The 20154-nt window shown below is 38.5% G+C and overlaps 2 protein-coding genes across 2 annotated transcripts; one reads left to right on the forward strand and one right to left on the reverse strand.

Annotated features, from left to right (window-relative positions):
* Positions 1 to 3808: 3808 nt before the first annotated feature.
* Positions 3809 to 6793, reverse strand: LOC104227630 (protein NRT1/ PTR FAMILY 6.2-like). The gene is made up of 6 exons (XM_009779909.2): positions 6733 to 6793; positions 6569 to 6662; positions 5874 to 6091; positions 5238 to 5785; positions 4716 to 5062; positions 3809 to 4484 (listed from the first exon to the last, which is right to left on the reverse strand). The coding sequence occupies exons 1-6, from the start codon at positions 6745 to 6747 to the stop codon at positions 3943 to 3945; spliced, it is 1764 nt and encodes a 587-aa protein (XP_009778211.1). The 5' UTR covers positions 6748 to 6793; the 3' UTR covers positions 3809 to 3942.
* A 6668-nt stretch (positions 6794 to 13461) lies between these two features.
* On the forward strand, positions 13462 to 16712 carry LOC138870596 (uncharacterized). Its single transcript, XM_070148419.1, has 5 exons — positions 13462 to 14067; positions 15698 to 15778; positions 15897 to 15997; positions 16181 to 16325; positions 16413 to 16712. The coding sequence occupies exons 1-5, from the start codon at positions 13462 to 13464 to the stop codon at positions 16710 to 16712; spliced, it is 1233 nt and encodes a 410-aa protein (XP_070004520.1).
* The last annotated feature ends 3442 nt before the right edge of the window (positions 16713 to 20154 follow it).

Genomic DNA, 20154 nt, shown 5'->3' on the forward strand with positions numbered 1-20154 from the left:
TCGTGTGTTTGAAGAACACGCGGGGATGGAAAGGTTTAAAGTAATGTGTTTTTAAAAATTAGAAGTGTTTAGATAAAACTTCGTAGAGTATCGAGACCGAAATAACAAATGAGGACAAATAAAAGTGCTTATTGGGCTATTCCGCCTTCTGCTTATATTGATGCCCCACGTGCTTCCTGCATATAAACATGAGAAATTTTCATAAAGCACTATCTTTTAGTGGTAATTAGCTATCTATAGATACCATTTGCTATATTACGGATTGTAGATACGTTTTCTGTTGTTATAAGAAGTACTAGCTGTATTTAAGCTATTGTATTCATGAATACAGTAGAAAAAATAGGCGTGAATCAGGGAAGTCCAACTAATCAGTTGTTGTATTCGAGTGTATTCGACTGTATTCATAGCGTGGAACATGGAATTACAGCGGACAGATTATTGTATTCGACCGTATTCGACTGTATTCACGGCGTGAAACAGGGGATTACACTGTTTTTAAATGGAAAGTGAATCAATTAACATAATAGACTCCTAATATAACTCAACAAACTCAATTATAACACACAAATTTTGTATTTCCAATTATAAAAAAGATTCTCAACCGAAAAGTACCCCAAAAATATAGCAATCTTCAGAGAAATTATATAATACATCTGAATACATAAATTATATTAATTAAAAAACATATGAATACATTCATGGCATATAGCGAGATAGTGAATACAATAAAATACATAGAATACATTAGGATACATTGAAATACAATGAAAAAAAGACAGTGAATACAATGAAATACATGGAATACAACGAGATACATTGAATTACAATGAAAAAAAGACAATGAATACAACGAAATATATGAAAATACAGCGTGATACGTTGAATATACATTGAAATACATGAAAATGCCGAAGGGGAGATTTTTCTGTGAATTGATAAAACTGTGTCGGTGGAATGGGCGTGAAGGACTAGGGTTTTGTTGACGCCGGAAAATAAACGGATGAAGAATTGTATGTGAGTTGATGGAGGAGAGGAGGAAGGGAGAGTTTTGTCTTTCCGCATCCTGACGGCGAGAGGTACAACGTCGTCGTCGACGACAACAGCATAATCATAAAACTGGAGTTTGAACTGAATGTGATAGGTCATTGATAGTTCTACTGTATCATAAGCAAGAAGAAAGTGTTTGCCTCATATCTAAAAATGGGAGATATTTATTTTGGGAAAGTTAATGCTTCCCCTTGTAGATTAACCTTTGATCGATTCCTGGTACTCCGAAGGACTTCGTCATTGTTCGGATTCCGGTGATCGACTCGATTTTTCTGTGGGGGAAGAGAATAACATGTATTAAAGTAAAGAGAGAAAGAAAATAGTGTAATTGAATAGCGTATTTAGTGGCTTAGGGGTAGGATGTAACCAAAATTAGATATTTTGCTATAAACAATAAAAAGTATCTATAGAATATAATTTTTTTAAATGGTGCTTATTTAAAATAAATAAGGTATTAACCTTTGCTATAGGAGGTAAAAATTCCTATAAACAATCATTAATCTGCACAAAATATTATCCCAAACACTAAGCATATATATTCATTACACTCGGTATGGAACTACACGTTTCATCTTTCAAAGTTTCAATAATCTTAATTTGAACTTGAAGAAAGTAGATTGTGGACATGTGGGCCTTGGCTCTTTTGTTCTTGTTTATTTTATTTTTCTTTCTTTTGATTTGATTTTCTTGTTCTTTGCAAATAAAATTTTAAAAATAAAACAAATAAAAATAAGATACTAAATACATATATACAAAATATGAAATAATCAGATACATGTTACTACTAATATAAAATATTCTCAAAGTATTTTTGTTAAAGCTTATAAATTATAACATGTTTCGATTTATTCATTCTTCAATCAATATTGACCTACCTGATATATGTTCCTACCTGTATTAATTATCTTCATTGATTCATATCTTTACTTGCTTTTATTATTTTACCTTATTTGTGCACTTTATTATAATGTGTTATATCCGATATTGTAAGTCCTTTAGCTATTCTTGTATTGATGATTTTTTGAAGTTTGTGAATACGAGGTATTGACTATTCTATGTTTGTACTGGTAGTTCCTTGAGGTTCTATGCACTCTATTTCCTTTTGTGCTGAGATTACAGATTTTGGTTATGTTGGGTTATAATGTGATATATCCGATATTGTAAGTCCTTTAGCTATTCTTGTATTAATGATTTTTCGAGGTTTGTGAATACGAGGTATTGACTATTCTATGTTTGTACTGGTAGTTCCTTGAGGTTTTATGCACCCTATTTCCTTTTGTGCTGAGATTACAGATTTTGGTTATGTTGGGTTGTTCATGTAGTGAGTTGATATTGGGAACGAGTTGCGCACTGCAATAGTATTGAACAACAACAAGAACAACCCAGTAAAATTTCACTAGTGAGGTATGGGGAGGGTAGTGTGAACGCAGACTTTATCCCTACCTCAAAGGAGTAGAGAGGTTATTTCCGAAAGACCCGCGGTTCAAGAAAACAAAAAGACAAAAGGAGACAATATTAGTATCACCACAGAAACACAAAGATATTTAAATAAATTGATAATGGGAATGGGTTGCACGCCACAACAGATATTGATATGATACCGTGATCGGGTTACACGCCGTAACAGATATTGTGATAAATGTTGGGATCGGGTTGCGCGCTGCACCAGAGTTGATGCACTATAACTGTTTGTAGCTGTAGTGCTCTATTTCTGTACTGTAATATGAGGTTACGAGATGATGTTATTCTAGGGCCCTCTGTTAGTTACCTTCGGGTCCCTTTCTACAAGTTTACTTACTTTCTCTATATTTCTATTGTCTTTTATTATTATTCATACAGATTTGCAGTGAGTGTCTTGTCATAGCCTTGTCACTACTTTGTCAAGGTTAGGCTCGACACTATAGAGTACATGAGGTCGGTTGTAGTCATACTATACTTTTGCACTTCTACTTCTTGTGCAGATCCCAGTATTGGTCCTAGTGGCGCATAGAGGAGATTGCTCGGATCCGACTCATCCAGGAGACTTGAGGTAGAGCTGCACGATGTTCGCAGTCCTTGAAGTCCCCTTTTATCCTATTGTTACTGTTTACCGAGTTTTAGACAGTTGTATTTTATTTCACACCATATTTATAGTATTCTTGTTGCTCATGTACTTGTGACTCTAGAGTTTTGGGAGTAGTTTAGATTGCGTTACCTATGTAATTAATTAATATATTTCTGAGTTTATCAATCGTTAATTATCATTATTTTATTTTTAAATTGTTAAAACTGGTTAATTCTTTAGCTAATGTTGGGTTTCCTTGCAAGTGAATATTAGGCGCCATCACGACTCCGTAATTGGAATTCCGGGTCGTATTATCCCGAAATTTCTTACATTTGAATAAAGAACTGAACCATAGGTGGGATAAAATAATCCTAAGAATTGTTATCCCGTATCCTTATAACCAAGTCTTCCTTATTACTTTAAGGTTCTCTTTACAACTTCCTTACGGCTTTCGAATTTCTTTGTTTGCGATGCTAGTCTGCATCAAATCCTCTACACAACGCGGTTACTCTTCCTCTGATCGACCATTTTCACTCGCAATATCTACACTTATTAGATTTCTTGTGTCGAAGTGCTTTTGTGAGACAAACTAACCAAAGGTATTAATTTTCGTGAATTTAGTGAGTGAGCATTTCCCATCATCGAAGCATTACAAAGGTTATGATAAAGCCAGTGGAGTACAGACATTTTATCAAGATAGAAATAAGATTATTAGGATAGTGCAAAACCGAAAACCAATTTACTGATCCAAACACGATATATAGAGAACAGAAACTAAACTGAAACAACAGCTTTTTCACTGTATATTGGCTAATAAAATTAAGAAAAGGGCAACTTGAACAGCATAAATCCTAGCACTTCTCTTCAGCTGCATTTTTAGTGTGCGGATTCTCCATCTGTATTGCTGACTTAGCCTTCCTTGGCTTGTACCAAGTTGCGCAAATTAGGTAAATCACAAAGTTTATAACTCCCAACACAGCAAGAAGCCAGTAGAACAAGTCTAGCCTTCCATTGTTTATGTTGTCTGCAAGCCAGCCTTCATCAGTACCATTGCCTCCGGTCACCTTCTTGATAACCGATACTAAGAAGCTGCTAATGAAGAAACCAAGCGAAAGGGTTGTCAAGAAAAGGCCAGTGCTCATAGTCTTCATCCCTTTCGGCGATTGTGTTATGAAGAAATCGAGTTGGCCAGTGTATATGAAGGCCTCCCCTGCTCCTACCAAGAAGAATTGTGGGATCAAGAAGAATACACTTATTGGCAAATTAGTTGAAGAGCTGTGGCGCCCCACGGATTTTGCAACTGTCAATCTTTTCTTCTCCGCTAAGGCAGCTGCTGCCATTCCTATTATGGAAAGTACAAGGCCAATGGATATTTTTTGTAGGCTGCTAAAACCTGCAAAATTAACCATGCATGCATGTTTAGGGGTGATGAAGCACATTTAGCTTAATTCTCCACATAGATATACTCCCTCCGTCCGAATTTATGTGATGCAGTTCGGATTTCGAGGGTCAAACTTCTTAATTTTGACGCTACTTCAAACATAGATTCTTTAAATTTTTGGAAAGTACATCATTAGTTACCGTACTTAACAATTCAAATATTTAAAAGGTGTGAAAATTATACCTGGTTTTCCCTTCCATTTCTTCCAAAGTGGCATAATAATTCGGTCATAAACAGCCAAGGTAATCAAGATGGCCGCAACAAAGAAGACAGTGAGAGACCCTGCTGGAATTTGGAAATTGCCAATTGATCTTTCCATGGTTGAAGCTTGTTCAACAGAAAAAGTAATCATTTGTGCGTAGGTGGTCCAGAAAATTATGGTGGTGGCCCAAATTGGTAGCAGCCTTGCCATCATTTTCACTTCCTCAACTCTTGTCACTGTGCTAAGCTTCCATGGATTTGGAGCAGAGCATGATCCATATTGGTCCTCAAAATCTCCCTCAGCTACTATAGCAGCCTTGTCCAGTACTCTACAAAAAATTTAGTAAACATTCTTAGTTAACCATTGTATTTATCGGGTGTGGCACGAGCCCTTTTGGAAAAAACCTTGCGGACTTGGCCCAAAGCAAACAATATCACACCATGTTAAGAGTATTTTAAGGTCAGTTTAGCCTAACATAATTTTGATATAAAAAGAAAACTAACCTGAATTCTTGTGTGTGTTGGATTCTTGTAGCCTCTGAATTAGTTGTCTCATAGAGCATGCCAACATCATATGGAAGATCCATTTTCCTTTTCCTTATAGCAGCAAAAATGACTTGAAAAATGTGTACAATAGGACTTCCGGAGCTTTTCTTGTATCGGTACCTTCTAGTACCTAGAAGGAAGATTAGGATGGCAATGAGCATGGATACAGAGCAAACACCGTAAGCCCAGCTCCGTCCGACTTCATCTTGGATGTAAACAAGCACTGTAACTGCTGTCAAAGTCCCTATGCTGATGAAGAAAAAGAATCTGTTGAAGAAATACGCCATTTGCGCCTTTTCCTTGTCGTCTTTCTCATCAAACTGGTCTGTTCCAAATCCTGAGACACTTGATTTTAAGCCACCAGTACCTAATGCTATGAGGTACAAGGCCATGTATAGGATTCCCATTTGAGAACCTTTTGCTGGTTGGCAATTGACATCATGACGATGGCAAAGAGGTGGCCGCAGCTGCGGTAGACTAACGGCCAGTGTTAACATCCCAGTTCCCTGAGTAGAATAATTATGTTTTTTGTTAATATAAAGTTGAAAGCATTATTAATATTGACGGCCTCATGATTATTATTAGTTTAATTACCAGTGTCTGTATAAGGGCAAAGATTACAATGGTTTTGTATCTGCCAAGGAAAGAGTCAGCAAGAAATCCGCCGAGGAGGCAGAGGAGGAATGATGTGCCCATGAAATCTGTTACAATATTGGCTGAAGTTGAACTAGGCAAATGCATAGTTCCACCTAAGTACGTCACCAGATTTACTGCTATTCCCATTGTCGACAACCTTTCAACAATTTCAATCCCTGTAAAATTTTCATACTGTTAAATTTACCAAGGAAGATCAATCACTTCTTCATTATTAGTTAATAGGAGTATATCTTTAATTATTAACATCACTTGTCATTTCCTTTAATGTTTAGTTACAGAAGCAACATGCATGTCCTGCATGTTTTGGAATTCAGCTTAACTCCTTATTTCCATGACTTACCATAATAAACATAACCATCTGAAAATGAATTCAAAAATGCATGCCAAGTTTCTCAATCATCACTATCTTATAATTAAGCATGAGGAAACACAGATTGAGTTAAAAACTTCAAAAACACTATCTGAAAATTAAATGCTCTCTTCATTTAAATATGTGACTTTGACTCGGCACGGAATTTAATCAAATAAATATAGTCTTTTAAAATTTGTGGTCTTAAAATATTAAAGCCAAAGGGTTTCCAAATATAAAAAAATGTATAATATTTCTTGGAACAATATAATACAGTACAAACCTAAGATAAGAGCAGCAGGTACCCAACCACCAGTTTTAGACTTATCAGCTGGGGACCCCTTGTAGTCCACAGCATCTGAGACAGTCCAACTCATCTGAAACAAAGTGAGAATATTAAAACACGTAGATAATTTAATAATAGTAGTATTAACTAATTCTACTAACCATTTCTTTCCCCATTGAAAAGAAAAGACTATAATGTTTTTGAAACTGATCTTTCTCTTGTATGTAGTCACACTCTTGATTTTCCGCTTACAGATTCCCTCCTTTTATAGCAAAGGTTTATGGAAAAAGTGTCCCTCCACTACTAGCTTGAGATCGACAGATCACTTCTTGATTGAATTTAGGCCTATATATCTCATTAATTTTTTAAAGATGGAAGGTTCTAGCATTTAGTTGTCGTTTCCTTTTGGACAGCATATATTTGATTGAGGTTAATGAAACGAGTATTTGAATTGTTGAAAAAAGTCTAGAGTCGTATGCGTTTAAATATATAGCATTTCATTTGATAAAAGGTTAGATGTGTGTAATGTGTTGTGAGTGAAAACCATTAATATCTCTTTTGAAATAATTCTCAGATTAAGATTTGCAGCTTCAAATTGTGTATTCCAACAAAATTTCGTGAATTTGAAACAGTGGCTATATTCACCCAAAAAAACATTGATAAGCGACTAATATTTTATTATCATTAAATAATACGTACTATATCCAAAAGGTGATGCAAATAGGAAAAAGTTGTAAAGTAAGCATAGGCCCCTTTGATCCGGAATTTAAGTTTTATGAATTCGACTTTTAATGTTTATTAGAATTGACTCATTATCTTAGGAGTCGTTTAGTTTGAAGACAAACTATGCCGGGATTAGTAATATTGAGACTTTTTATGCTAAGATTAATTATCTTGGTATTATTTTTTATTGACTGCTTGGTATGTTGTATTAATTCTGCGATTGACAATTTTACCGTTTTATTTTGAGATAACTTTTCCTAAGATTTCTATTCAACCATCCGACAGGTATAAGTTATCCCGATACTATTTTTAATCCTGGGATAACTTATCCCAAAATTAATAACCAAACAAGAGATAAGGCGGTACTATATTTTTATCCGAGGATTATTTTTGCTTATCTATCATACCAAACAACCCCTTAGAGTTATAGATTCATATATATTATTTATTGCATTTTAATAAATTTTTATACATAAATTTATACTCCACGTCAGAAGTAAATTAAAATTTATTAAGATTATATCATTATATCTTTTGAGTATTAAGCTTCAGATATTATACAAACTTATCACATAAAAGTGTTGCAACAAGCATTTGGTGTTATTAACTACTGTTGATGTGGTTAAATTTATTGTGCCATTGGATTTGCAATTATTTCATTTGGTTTCATTTGAAGAAAAATCAATCAAGAGTATTATTTTGCATTGGTTAGAATTAATGAATTTTCTTATGAGAAACTAGTAAAATTCTTTATGAACCATGGAAAGGTTATCCCCTAATCTGAATACTTTTTTTAGTGTGAGGGTCTAGGTATATTTTCAGAGTTATATAGCATGATCCTAAGAAGAAAAAAAGGTGAGAAAAATTATTTATTAAAATTATAACGAAGCCTTACAAATTTGAGATTTCATATTGTGAAAATTTGCATTTGAGTTATAAACTTATATTTTTGGCTCCGAAAAGCTATTTTGTCGGGTCTCTTATTCATTTGGATGAAGACATCATTGAATTATGACCCATTTCCTACTAATTTGAGATTTATTTTAGAAGTTAAAGTTGCTTTTATATTTAAAATTTTTTACTTTGGTATTTGAACATGGAAGATACCAAAATAAAATAAATTCTAATATGTGTTGAATATTTCAAAAGGCACTTGTATAGAAGTCAAGTTTCTTTTCATTTGAGATGATTATATGCCTTACTTGAAAAGTACTATGAGTTAATATGGTATATGTGAATTTTTTACTGTATTAGAAGGATACAGTAATAATATTCAATCTCTAATGATAATATTCAATCTCTGATTCAGATGAGAAAAGCTCAATAGTGATTGTGCGATCACTTTTTGGTGAGTGTTGTGGTATTAAAATTGTCCGAAAGTGAGGTTGATTAGCAACCTCTTGGTGAGTTAAACCGACAATAATTATGTCAATGAATTGTGATTGCCAAGGTGCAGTAACCATTGTAAGAAAATAAATCTTTCAATGGGAAGAGTAGACACATTTTCTTAAGCTATAATGTCATAAAGCAAATGCTTAGAGATAAGAATTTTTTATACATATTATGTGTAGTCAAAGATGATTTGGCAGATCCTTTGACTTATAAGTGAAACATCAAGGGGTTGAGACTTTTACTAATTTGAGATGTATCAACAATGATGGTAACCCAACCTATGTGATTGGAGATCTCATGAAGTAGGATCATATGGGTAATGACAAGTTATTTGTTGATCAGACATGCACTATTAAATTATTTCTCTTCTTATGGTGTGTGTGTAAATAGTGCAAGACTAAAAGGAGTGTGAGGTTGAATTATTAAACTCTTAATCTAATTCATAGCTTATTATATGAGGTGTATTGTGCTGCAAAATATACTTGATGGTGGACCTATATGAGTGTCTAGTGGGGCCGCTCTATGAAATTTATGACAAAATATTTCTAGAGTACTCATGAAAACCAGGTGCATGTATGGCTTATTAGTGCAAAACCATGACAAACGACAAAGTGTGTGCGAGTATAATGTAGACACTAAACTTACAAAAGAATTCTTGGTATAGAAGTTTTGAACTTCAACAATTGTTCTGTAAGTTTATTTTTATTTTATCTAGGTGTGGTTCATAGTCCAAGAGACACCAGATTCAACGCATTATGCTCATTTGTGAAAACACAGGCTCCCAGCTAAGCTTTTTATTTTACTTTATTACTTAATATTCTTTTTGAGTTATGTAGGGGATTGTTAAAAAAATAATTTTGATATATCAAAAAGAAATGTTCAAATTGATTAGGTTTATTCTTTTAATATTGTGTTAATGGATCTTCATTATGCTAATTAATTTGAATACAATTATCATTACCCCAAACTCCCACCTTAGAATGTCGTGATGATACCTATTCTCTAAGACTAGATAGGCCTAACATGCATTGAGAAAAAGGAAAAAATAATAATAATAAAACTTCAATTTAATCTGTCTAAACTATCATAATAAACTCAACAATACAACTGACAACAACTCTATAACGACCTGACCGGTTATTTTGAGTATAACAGCCTGGTACCCTTATTTATTGCTTATTTTTGCTCCTTTGAGGTTATGTGACTTGCTGGGTATTTGGTTTGGTTTCAGAAGAGGTTTCAGAATGAATTGCGACACTTAGTACCATGGTTGGAAGACTAAGTTGAAATAGTTGATCGGATGTTGACTTATATGTAAATGGCTCCAAAATAGATTTTTGATGGTTTCGATAACTCCGTATGGTGATTGTGGACTTAGGAGTGTGTCCGGATATTGGTTTGGAGGTACGTAGGTAATTTTCGCTTGAAATGGCAAAAGTTAGAAAATTAGAAGTTTGGAGAGTTGAGAAGTATGGCCGAGAGTTGACTTTATGGTTACCGGACACATATTTTGGTTCTGGATATTGGAATAGGTGTGTTGTGTAAATTATGATTTGTGTGCAAAATTTAAGGTTAATCGGAGTTAGTTTGGTATGTTTCAACATTATTTATGAAAGTTAGAAGTTCATAAGTTCATTAGGCTTGAATCGATGTGCGATTTGTGGTTTTAGTGTTGTTTGATATGATTTGAAGCTTCGAGCAAGTTCGTATGATATTTTAGGACTGGTTGGAATGTTTGTTTGAGGTCCCGGAGGCCTCGGATATGATTCGGATCAAGTTCTGCGCATTGTGGAACTTGGGAGACTGCTTATTTTTGCTTGTGCTGGTTTCCTTATATGCGATTGCGATCGCGAAGGGTTGCTATGGCAGATGGAGATTTTACACTATGCGTTCATGAGCGAGTGTCTGCGAGCGAATGTCTGCGATCGCGAATCTTGGGGAGTCAATGAATCGCGAACGCGTGGGTTAAGTTGCGTTCGCGAAGAGGAAAGGAAGAAGCTGGGGTTACGCGATTTTGTTCTTCACGATCGCGTGTGTAAGTTCACGTTTGCGTACTGTGTTGAGCCTGTGAGTTGCGTTAGCATGGGTTTGTTTACGTTCGTGAAGCATTTTCCCCGATCGCGAAGAAGGGCATCTAGGCAGACTCTTAAATATAAAAAACGAGGGTTAGAGTTATATTTCATAATTTGATTTTGGGAGCTCGGATTGAGGCAATTCTTGGAGGGATTTTCAACGAAGTGATTGAGGTAAGTGATTCTAACTCGAATTTTGTTAATATACATGAATATATTATTATTTTTATCATTTAATTAGTGTTTTGGGTTGGAAAAATCAGAAAAAATTGTAAAAACTTCATAGACTTTAATTTGAGGATTTGAAGGTCGAGTTGTGATCGGATTTGAGTAATTTAGGTATGGTTGGACTTGTTGTTGAATGAGTGTTCAGATATTATTAATTTTGTTGGATTCCGAGATATGACCTCTGAGTTGACTTTTTGACTTTTGCATAAGAACTTAGCTTTATCATATGGAATTGATTCCCATAGCTTATGTTGATTGTATCGAGTTGTTTGTGGTTAGATTCGAATTGTTCGGAGGCCGATTCGCGGGGCAAGGGATTGTTGGAGTAGATATTTATATAGTTTAAGGTAAGTAACACTTTTAAGCTTGATTTTGAGGGTATAAATCCCTATATTACGTGTTATGTGATTGGTGTTGCGGTGACGTACATGCTAGCTGACGAACGTGTGGGCATGCACTGTAGTAATTGTGATTCGGTCGATTCCGTGGAACTGTGTAGTCATATAAACTTGTTATTTTCCATGTATTCTCCATGTGTTAAATAAATTAAGTTGTGATTCATGTTAGAAATCATGCTTAGGCTATATGCTGGTACCGTTGGGACTCAAAAGGTCGTGTTGTTGTTGAATTATTTGCTTAATTTGAAATTTTGTACTCAGTCACATCTATCATTTGCATATCATATCTCAGTCTCTATTGCCATTTATTGATACATCATATCATCATTGTTTGGACTGATTATCATGATACTTGTGAGACCGAGAGACTGGAGATATTGATGACTAAGTGAGGCCGAGGGCCTAATTGGGAGGATGTATGGGACCGGGCTGCATGCCGCAGCTGGCTTAATTGATTCATGTCATGATTGGCTTATATTAGCGCTTGGACAGGATCCGCCCCTCTAGAGTCTGACTTACCAGCAGTGAGCACATGTACCTACTGAGTGCGAGTGCCGAGCCATTTGGGATGAATGAGTGACTTTGAGGAATGCGTGACTGTGAGGATTGAGTGACTGGGAGGATTGAGTGAATTGATACTCCGAGAGTATGCATATTATTTTATCATTGCATTGCATTACAATTGGCATGCATAATTGACATGTAGATATAGAGATGTATTATTCCTCATTTCAGTCACCCTTGGCATATTTTATCTGTTTTGAGTTAAACTGTTGAACTTGAAAGCATGTCTAGAATTCTGTACTGATAAAATTTGTAATGGAAATGTGCCTATTGAGCTGGTCACCGCTTTCAACCCAAGGCAAGTCTTGTTACTTATTGAGTACATGGGTCGATTGTACTCATACTATACTCTACACTTTGTGTGCAGATCCAGTACCTCCGGGTGCGGCGGTTGCTAGCTTTTGGAGCTTTATCTGTTAAAGACTATCGAGATAGCTGCCTTGGCATCTGCAGATCTTGATTCTCCTTATTTTCATTTACTTGTACTGTTCTATCTTTCTAGACAGTGTTTTTAGCAGTCATACTATGTTGTCATTTAGATGCTCATGTACTAGTGACACCCGAATTTTAGGGGATATTATATTGAGTCGCGGTATTTTTTTATCAGTATATATGAGATTTTACTCTTGAACTTATATTACTATGTTTCCAAATTTAAATATGCGTGGTTTATTTTGATTGTCGGCTTGCCTAGTATTGCGATAAGCACTATCACGACACGTGAGTTTTGGGTCGTGACAAGTTGGTATTAGATCCTAGGTTACATAGGTCTCACGAGTCATGAGCAGGTTTAGTAGAGTCATGCGGATTGGTTCGGAGACGTCTGTACTTATCTTTCAGAGGTTGACGAACCATTAGGAAAACTTCACTCTCTTGTGTTCTTGTCATGCGAATTTGTTAATTCCAGAAACTAAACTTATGTTATTCTATTCTCTCACAGATGGTAAGGATGCATGCTACCGGATCGGGCGGACAACCATTAGTACCACTAGTTAGGGCTACGAGAGGTCGGGGCCGCGGTAGAGACCGAGGTGCAGTTAGAGCAGCACCTGTAGACCCACCAGTTGCTCCAGCCTAGGAGCAGATTACAGAGGTGGTTGAGCCGATGGGAACAACTTAGGCACCAGTTGTGCACATTGTGATTCCAGGCCTTCAAGAGGCTTTGACTCAGATATTGACTATTTGCACTAGTCTGGCTCAAGCGATTTCAGTTTCGGCCGCACCAACCACTTCTCAGGCTAGGGGAGGTGCTCAGACTCCAAATGGACATACTCCAGAGCAGGTGATGCAGGGACTTCAGACACCGGGGGTACTACCAGCCCAGCCGGTTGTAGTTGCTCAGGCCCTGGTGGGTCCCATTATGAGCAGAAGAGACTAGAGAGGTTTGGGAGGCTAAAGCCTCTAACATTCAGTGGGGCTGAGTCAGAGAATGCTCAAGACTTCTTAGATAGGTGCTAGCGGATTCTTCGCACGGAGGGTATTCTGGAGACTAGTGGGATCTTATACTTTTTAGATGACGGGGGTGGCCTTTAGATGGTGGGAGGCCTATGAGTGGAGCAGGCCAGCCGATGCTGCACCACTTTCATGGCACGAGTTCTCCGTTCTCTTCTTGGAAAAGTTTGTACCAGTGACTTGTAGGGAGGAGCTGCATAGGCAGTTTGAGAAGCTACACCAGGAGGGTATGTTCATGACCCAGTACGAGATGAGATTTTTAGAGTTGGCTCATCACGCTATCTGGTTGGTTCCTACAAAGAGGGAGATGATTAGGAGGTTCATTGATGGCCTCAGCTGTGGATTGCATTTTGCTATGACTTGGGAGATCGCATTAGGTGGTAGGTTCGATGAGATGGTTGATATTGCTCGGCGGATAGAGCTGGTCCGTAGTCAAGAGCGTGAAGAGAGGGAGGCCAAAAGGCCTTGTAGTTCGGGTGGTTTCAACAGTATTCCTTCTAGGGGAAGTCCTACCACAATAGGGGTCATCCTTATAGGCCTGGTCATATGGCTCACCCGGTTCATCGTGGCGTATCAGCTAGCCATGGTTCATATAGTGCCCGTCTGGGCCAGTCATCTCTCAGTGCTCTCCCAGCTTAGAGTTCATCCCATGCTCCATCGGTTCAAGGTTCATCTATACTAGGTCCTTCTAGCATTTATTTGGGTTCTCGAGGTCCGATTCAGTCCCCACCACCAGCGGGGAGTTTCTTCGAGTGCGGGGTGTTTGGGCATGTGTGGAGATAGTGTCCCTGTCACTTGGGAGTTCCAGTTCAGCAAAGGGATCAGGATATGACTTCCACACCAATTACTTCACCACCCTCCAAGCCAGTTCGGGTGGGGCTTAGACAGCTAGAGGCCGCCCTAGATGGGGGGGGGGTAATCAGGTGGTGGTCAGGTTCGATTTTATGCTATTCCTGCCAGGCCAAAGACTGTTGCTTCAGATGCAATGATCACATGCATTATTTCAGTATGCCATAGAGATGCTTCCACATTATTTGACCCAGGTTCTACTTATTCCTATATATCATCCTATTTTACTCATTATTTAGATATGCCCCGTGAGCCCTTAGTTTTACATGTTCCTATATCTACGCCGATGGGCGATACTATTGCTGTGGAACGTGTGTATCGGTCGTGTTTGGTGACTATTGGAGGAATGGAGACTAGGGTTGATCTCTTATTACTTAGTATGGTTAATTTTGACGTGATTTTGGGTACGAACTAGTTATCTCCATGTCATGCTATTTTAGATTATCACGCTAAGACTGTACCATTAGCGAAGCCGAGGTTGCCAAGGATCGAGTAGAGAGGTTCTCTAGATTATGTTTCCAGGAGGGTGATTTCATATCTGAAAGTCCAACAGATGGTTGGGAAAGGGTGTCTGTCATATCTGGCTTTTGTAAGGGACGTTGGTGCTGATACTCTTACTATTGATTCTATTTAGGTAGTGCGAGACTTTCTGGATGTGTTCCCAACAGACCTGTCGGGCATGCCACCCGACAGGGATATTGATTTTGGTATTGACTTGGTGTCGGGTGCTCAACCCATTTCTATTCCTCCGTATCATATGGCACCAGCAGAGTTGAAGGAATTGAAGGAGCATCTTTAGGAGCTTCTTGATAAGAGTTTCATTAGGCCTAGTGTGTCGCCTTGGGGTGCGCCAGTTCTGTTTGTGAAGAAGAAGGATGGTATTATGCGGATGTGCATCGACTATAAGCATTTGAACAAAGTTACAATCAAGAACAAGTATTATTTGCCGCGTATTGATGATTTATTTGACCAACTACAAGGAGCAAGGGTGTTCTCTAAGATTGATTTGAGGTTTAAGTATCACCAGTTAAAGATTCGGGACTCAGATATTTTGAAGACGACATTCAGGACCCGTTATGGTAACTATGAGTTCCTTGTGATGTCTTTTGGGATGACCAACGCCTCAGCAACACTCATGCATCTGATGAACAGTGTATTCCAGCATATTTTGAATTGTTTGTCATAGTATTTATCGATGATATCCTGGTATACTCACGAATCTAGGAGGAGCATGCACAACTATTGAGGATTGTACTACAGAGGTTGAAAGAGGAGAAACTTTATGCCAAGTTCTCCAAGTGTGAGTTTTGGCTTAGTTTGGTGGCGTTCTTGGGGCACGTGGTGTCCAGTTAGGGGATTAATATAGATCCAAAGAAGATAGAGGCGGTTTAGAGTTGGCCTAGACCGTCTTCAACTACTGGGATTCAGAGTTTTCTCGGCTTGGACAGATATTATCGTTGCTTCGTGGAAGGTTTCTCGTCCATTGTAGCACCTTTGACCAGATTGACCTAGAAGGGTGCTCTATTCAGGTTGTTAAATGAGTATGATGAGAGCTTTCAAAAGCTCAAGACTGCCTTGACCACAACTCCGGTTCTAGTTTTACCTTCAATGTCAGGCTCTTATATAGTGTATTGTGATGCTTCTCAGATCGGTATTGGGTGTGTCTTGATGCAGGAGGGTAGAGTGATCGTTTATGCTTCATGCCAGTTGAAACCTCATAAGAAGAACTACCCAGTTCATGATTTGGAGTTAGCATCCATCGTTCATGCGTTGATGATTTGGAGGCATTATCTCTACACAATGTCTTATGAGGTATTTACAGATTATCGGAGTCTCCAACACTTGTTTAAACAAAATAATCTAAATTTAGGGCAGCAGAGATGGTTGGGGCTGCTAAAGGACTATGATATTACCATTCTGTATTATCCCAGGAAGGCCAATGTGGTGGCCGATTCCTTGAGTAGAAAGGCGGTGAGTATGGGTAGCCTTGCATTTATTCCTGTTAGTGAGAGACCTCTTACAGCAGATGTTCAGGCCAATCATTTCGTGAGGTTAGATGTTTCGAAGCCTGGTCGGGTTCTAGCTTGTGTAGTTTCTCGGTCTTCCTTATATGATTGCATCAGAGAGTGTTAGTATGATGACCCCTATTTGCTTGTCTTTAAGGACACGATTCAGCATGGTGATGCCAAGGAGGTTACTATTGGGGATGATGGGATGTTGCGGATGCAAGGTCAGATTTGTGTGCCAAATGTAGATGGGCTACGTGAGTTGATTCTTGAGGAGGCCCACAGTTTGCGGTATTCCATTCATCTGAGTGCCCCAAAGATGTATCAGGGCTTGAGGCAACACTATTGGTGGATGAGGATGAAGAAGGATATAGTGGGGTTTTGTAGCATGGTTCCTAAATTATCGGCAGGAGAAGTACAAGCATCAGGGACCGGACGAATTGCTTTAGAGGCTTGAGATTCCAGAGTGGAAAGGGCAACATATCACCATGGAATTTGTAGTTGGGCTCCCACGGACTTCAAAGAAGTTTGATGCCATTTGGGCGATTGTGGATCGCTTGACCAAGTCCGCACATTTCATTCCAGTTGGTACTACCTATTCTTTGGAGCGGTTAGTTGAGATCTACTTCCACGAGATTGTTTGCCTTCGAGGTTTACCGGTATCTATCATTTCAGATCGGGGCACGCAGTTTACAACATAGCTTTAGAGAGTAGTGCAGCGAAAGTTTGACACACGGGTTGAGTTGAGTACATCATTCCACCCTCAGATAGACGGACAGTCCAAGCGTACTATTCAGATTATGGAGGATATGATATGCTCTTGCGCCATGGATTTTGGGGGTTCTTGGGATCCGTTTCTACTGCTTGCAGAGTTTGCCTACAACAACAGCTACCAATCAAGTATTTAGATGGCTCCGTATGAGGCTTTGTTTGGGAGACATTGTCGATCTTCGGTGGGTTGGTTCTAGCCGGGTGAGGCTAGGCTATTAGGTACTGACTTGGTTCAGGATGCTTTGGATAAGGTTAAGTTGATTCAAGATCGGCTTTGCACGGTGCAGTCTAGACAAAAGAGTCACGCGGACCGGAAGGTTCGTGATGTTGCTTGCATGGTGGGAGAGAAGGTACTACTCAGAGTTTCACCCATGAAGGGTGTGATGAGGTTCGGAAAGAAGGGCAAGTTGAGTCCTCTGTATATTGGGCCTTTTGAGTTGCTTGAGAAGATTGGAGAGGTGGCTTACAAGCTTGCATTACCATCTAGTTTATCGAGTGTTCATCTAGTGTTTCATGTTTCCACGCTCCGGAAGTATGTCGGCGATCCATCTCATGTTTTGGACTTCAGCATGATTCAGTTGGATGGTGATTTGACTTATGATGTGGAGCCGGTGGCCATATTTGATCGGCAGGTTTGGAAGTTGAGGTCAAAAAACATAGCTTCAATAAAGGTGCAGCGAGAGGTGAGCCAGTCGACGAGGCTACGTGAGGGGTCATTCGGACTCCGATTTCAGTGTTCTTGGTATGTATGGACTCGTGGGAGGATAAGGATTCCGTTGATGTGATTTTTATCGAGTTTCGAGACGTGGGCCCGAGGGTCGGGTTTGGTTAATTTCGGGATTTTTGGTATTATTTGATTGTTTTCCCTTAGCATATTTTGACGTCGTGATTCTGATTTTGGATAGATTCGACGCGAGTGGATGCCGATTCGAGGGGCAAAGGCATCGTGGAGTAGTATTTTCACCGGTTTGAGGTAAGTAACCATTGTAAATATGGAATTGAAGGGTACAAAACCCCGGTATTTGGCTTGTTTTGATAAATGCGGTGACACATATGCTAGGTGACGAGCGTGTAGGCGTGCACCGGTAGGGATTGTGACTTGGTCCATCCCGTAGCGACTATTAAGCCACGTATTTGATTTGGAATCTTATGATATTTCGTACTTTAGTCATTTATACTGTATTATGGGTTGTCTGCCATGTTTGGGACCTTGTGCCGACCTGTTGAGACCCTTAGGGGCATTTTACTGTTTTTTTCCTCACTCTACTTGTTGAAAGCATATCCTCCGTCATGTTTTACCTGTTTAAATGTTTAAAACTAGTTTTATCAATCTACTTCTAAATGTGAGGACTGTTTGGACTGAGTTTCCTAATTTCTACTGTTATGCCCGAGAGGCTGTAAGGTTAATGACTGAGAGAGGTTGAGAACCTAATGGTGAGGATATTTATATATGTATGATTTATGGATCGGGCTGCACACCGCAACGATACTATATGAATTGAGCTGCACGCCGCATCGATATATATATATATTGGATCGGGCTGCGCGCCACAACGATATGACGCTTGGGCTGTAGGAGCCTTTCCGGAGTCTGCACACCCCCAGTGAGCGCAGTCGACTATAAACTAAGGATCGAGCTGCACGCCGCAGCGGTTTCTATGATTTCTATTATTATGAGGTATTAATGAGCCTCAGTGCTGAGAGTGGGTACTGAGTGACTGAGAGGCTGCCCGAGAGGCCATACATTGAATGACACTTTGCTCGAGGGGTCCAGTTATGATATTTTTCACTGATTTCACTCTTCTTTTAAAATAAGCCTCTATTGTAAGAAATTGCTAAGTATATGATTTCAAGTATTTAAACTGAAATTGATGATTTTTCGACGAAACTGGTTTTAAACTGTGGAATTTGATCTGTTATCCTGTTGCCTATTCATTTATATGATATTTAACTGCTCGTCACTGCTTTCAGAACTTATTTACTTTAGTTACTTACTAGGTTAGCGTATTCACGTTACTCCCTGCACCTTGTGTGCAGATCCAGGTGCCCGAGCGGCGGAGTGAGAGTCCTCAGCATTTTCAGATGTTGCCGGAGATTGAAAGGTAGCTGCATAGCGTTCGCAGCCCTGCTTTCTCCTTCCTATCTTGTTCTTTTCCGCATTTTCTAGACTTATGATGTAATAAATAGTCAGTTATGTATTAGAGGCTCTAGACTCGTGACACCAGATATTTGGGGCTGTGTTGTCTTATGTTTTTATTGTTTTCCGCACATTTAGTTGTCTTAAACACTTACTATGAAAATTTAGAATTTAAATCCGTGTTAGATTATGTCTTATTAACAGTAAAAAGGGTTGTGGTTACATCTTCGGATTGTCTTGCCTAGTAATGTGATAGGCGCTATCACGACCGGTATTTGGGGTCGTGACAGATAGCAATTGCGATGCTAGTGTTCGCAATTGTGATACCTGAGGCATCAACGCCAGTAGTCCAGTTTTTACTACAAATCATTTCGCGATACGTCCGAAACTCATCCGAGCCCTCGGGACTCCAAACCAAATATTCACACAAGTTTAAAAACATCATACGAACTCGCTCACGCGATCTAAATACAAAAATAATATCTAGAATTATAAATCGGACATCAAACTACATGAATTTCAAAGAAAAGTTCAAGAACTGCTAAAATTGCAACCAAGCGTCCGAATCCTATCAAATCAACTTCAAATGAAACCAAAATTTGAAGACAAGTTCTAAATAGCATAACAGACCTTTTTCAAGTCCAAAAACTGAATTCCGAGCCCGATACTAAAAGTCAACCTACGTCAAACTTCTAAACCTCAAATTGCCACTTTTCGACAAAACAACACAAATCAACCTACGGACCTCCTACTTCGATTATGGGAATATACCCAAGTTCAAAATCACGATACGAAGCTATTTGAGCCATCAAAACACCGTTCCGATATCATTTTTACAAAAGTCAAATATTGGTCAACATAATCAACTTAAACTTCTAAACCAAGAATCAAAGGGTCCAAATCATCTCGAAATCTTCTCGGCAGGAAACTAACTAACCCAACAAGCCATAAAACCACACATGCACATATGTGAAGCATCAAAAGGAGAAAC

The sequence above is a fragment of the Nicotiana sylvestris genome, chromosome 6, assembly GCF_000393655.2.
Source record: "Nicotiana sylvestris chromosome 6, ASM39365v2, whole genome shotgun sequence".
Taxonomy (NCBI): Eukaryota; Viridiplantae; Streptophyta; class Magnoliopsida; order Solanales; family Solanaceae; genus Nicotiana; species Nicotiana sylvestris.

Excerpts from the sequence above, each read along its gene's own strand:
- LOC104227630 (XM_009779909.2), bottom strand. Across the intron at positions 6,092-6,568 it reads ACCTGCTGCTCTTATCTTAG|GGATTGAAATTGTTGAAAGG; the intron begins GTTTGTACTGTA and ends AAAATTTTACAG. Across the intron at positions 5,063-5,237 it reads CAACACACACAAGAATTCAG|AGTACTGGACAAGGCTGCTA; the intron begins GTTAGTTTTCTT and ends AATTTTTTGTAG.
- LOC138870596 (XM_070148419.1), top strand. The coding sequence starts at position 13,462 with ATGACGGGGGTGGCCTTTAGATGGTGGGAGGCCTATGAGTGGAGCAGG. Across the intron at positions 14,068-15,697 it reads CCATGCTCCATCGGTTCAAG|ATATTATCGTTGCTTCGTGG; the intron begins GTTCATCTATAC and ends CGGCTTGGACAG. Across the intron at positions 15,998-16,180 it reads TACCCAGTTCATGATTTGGA|GAAGGCCAATGTGGTGGCCG; the intron begins GTTAGCATCCAT and ends GTATTATCCCAG.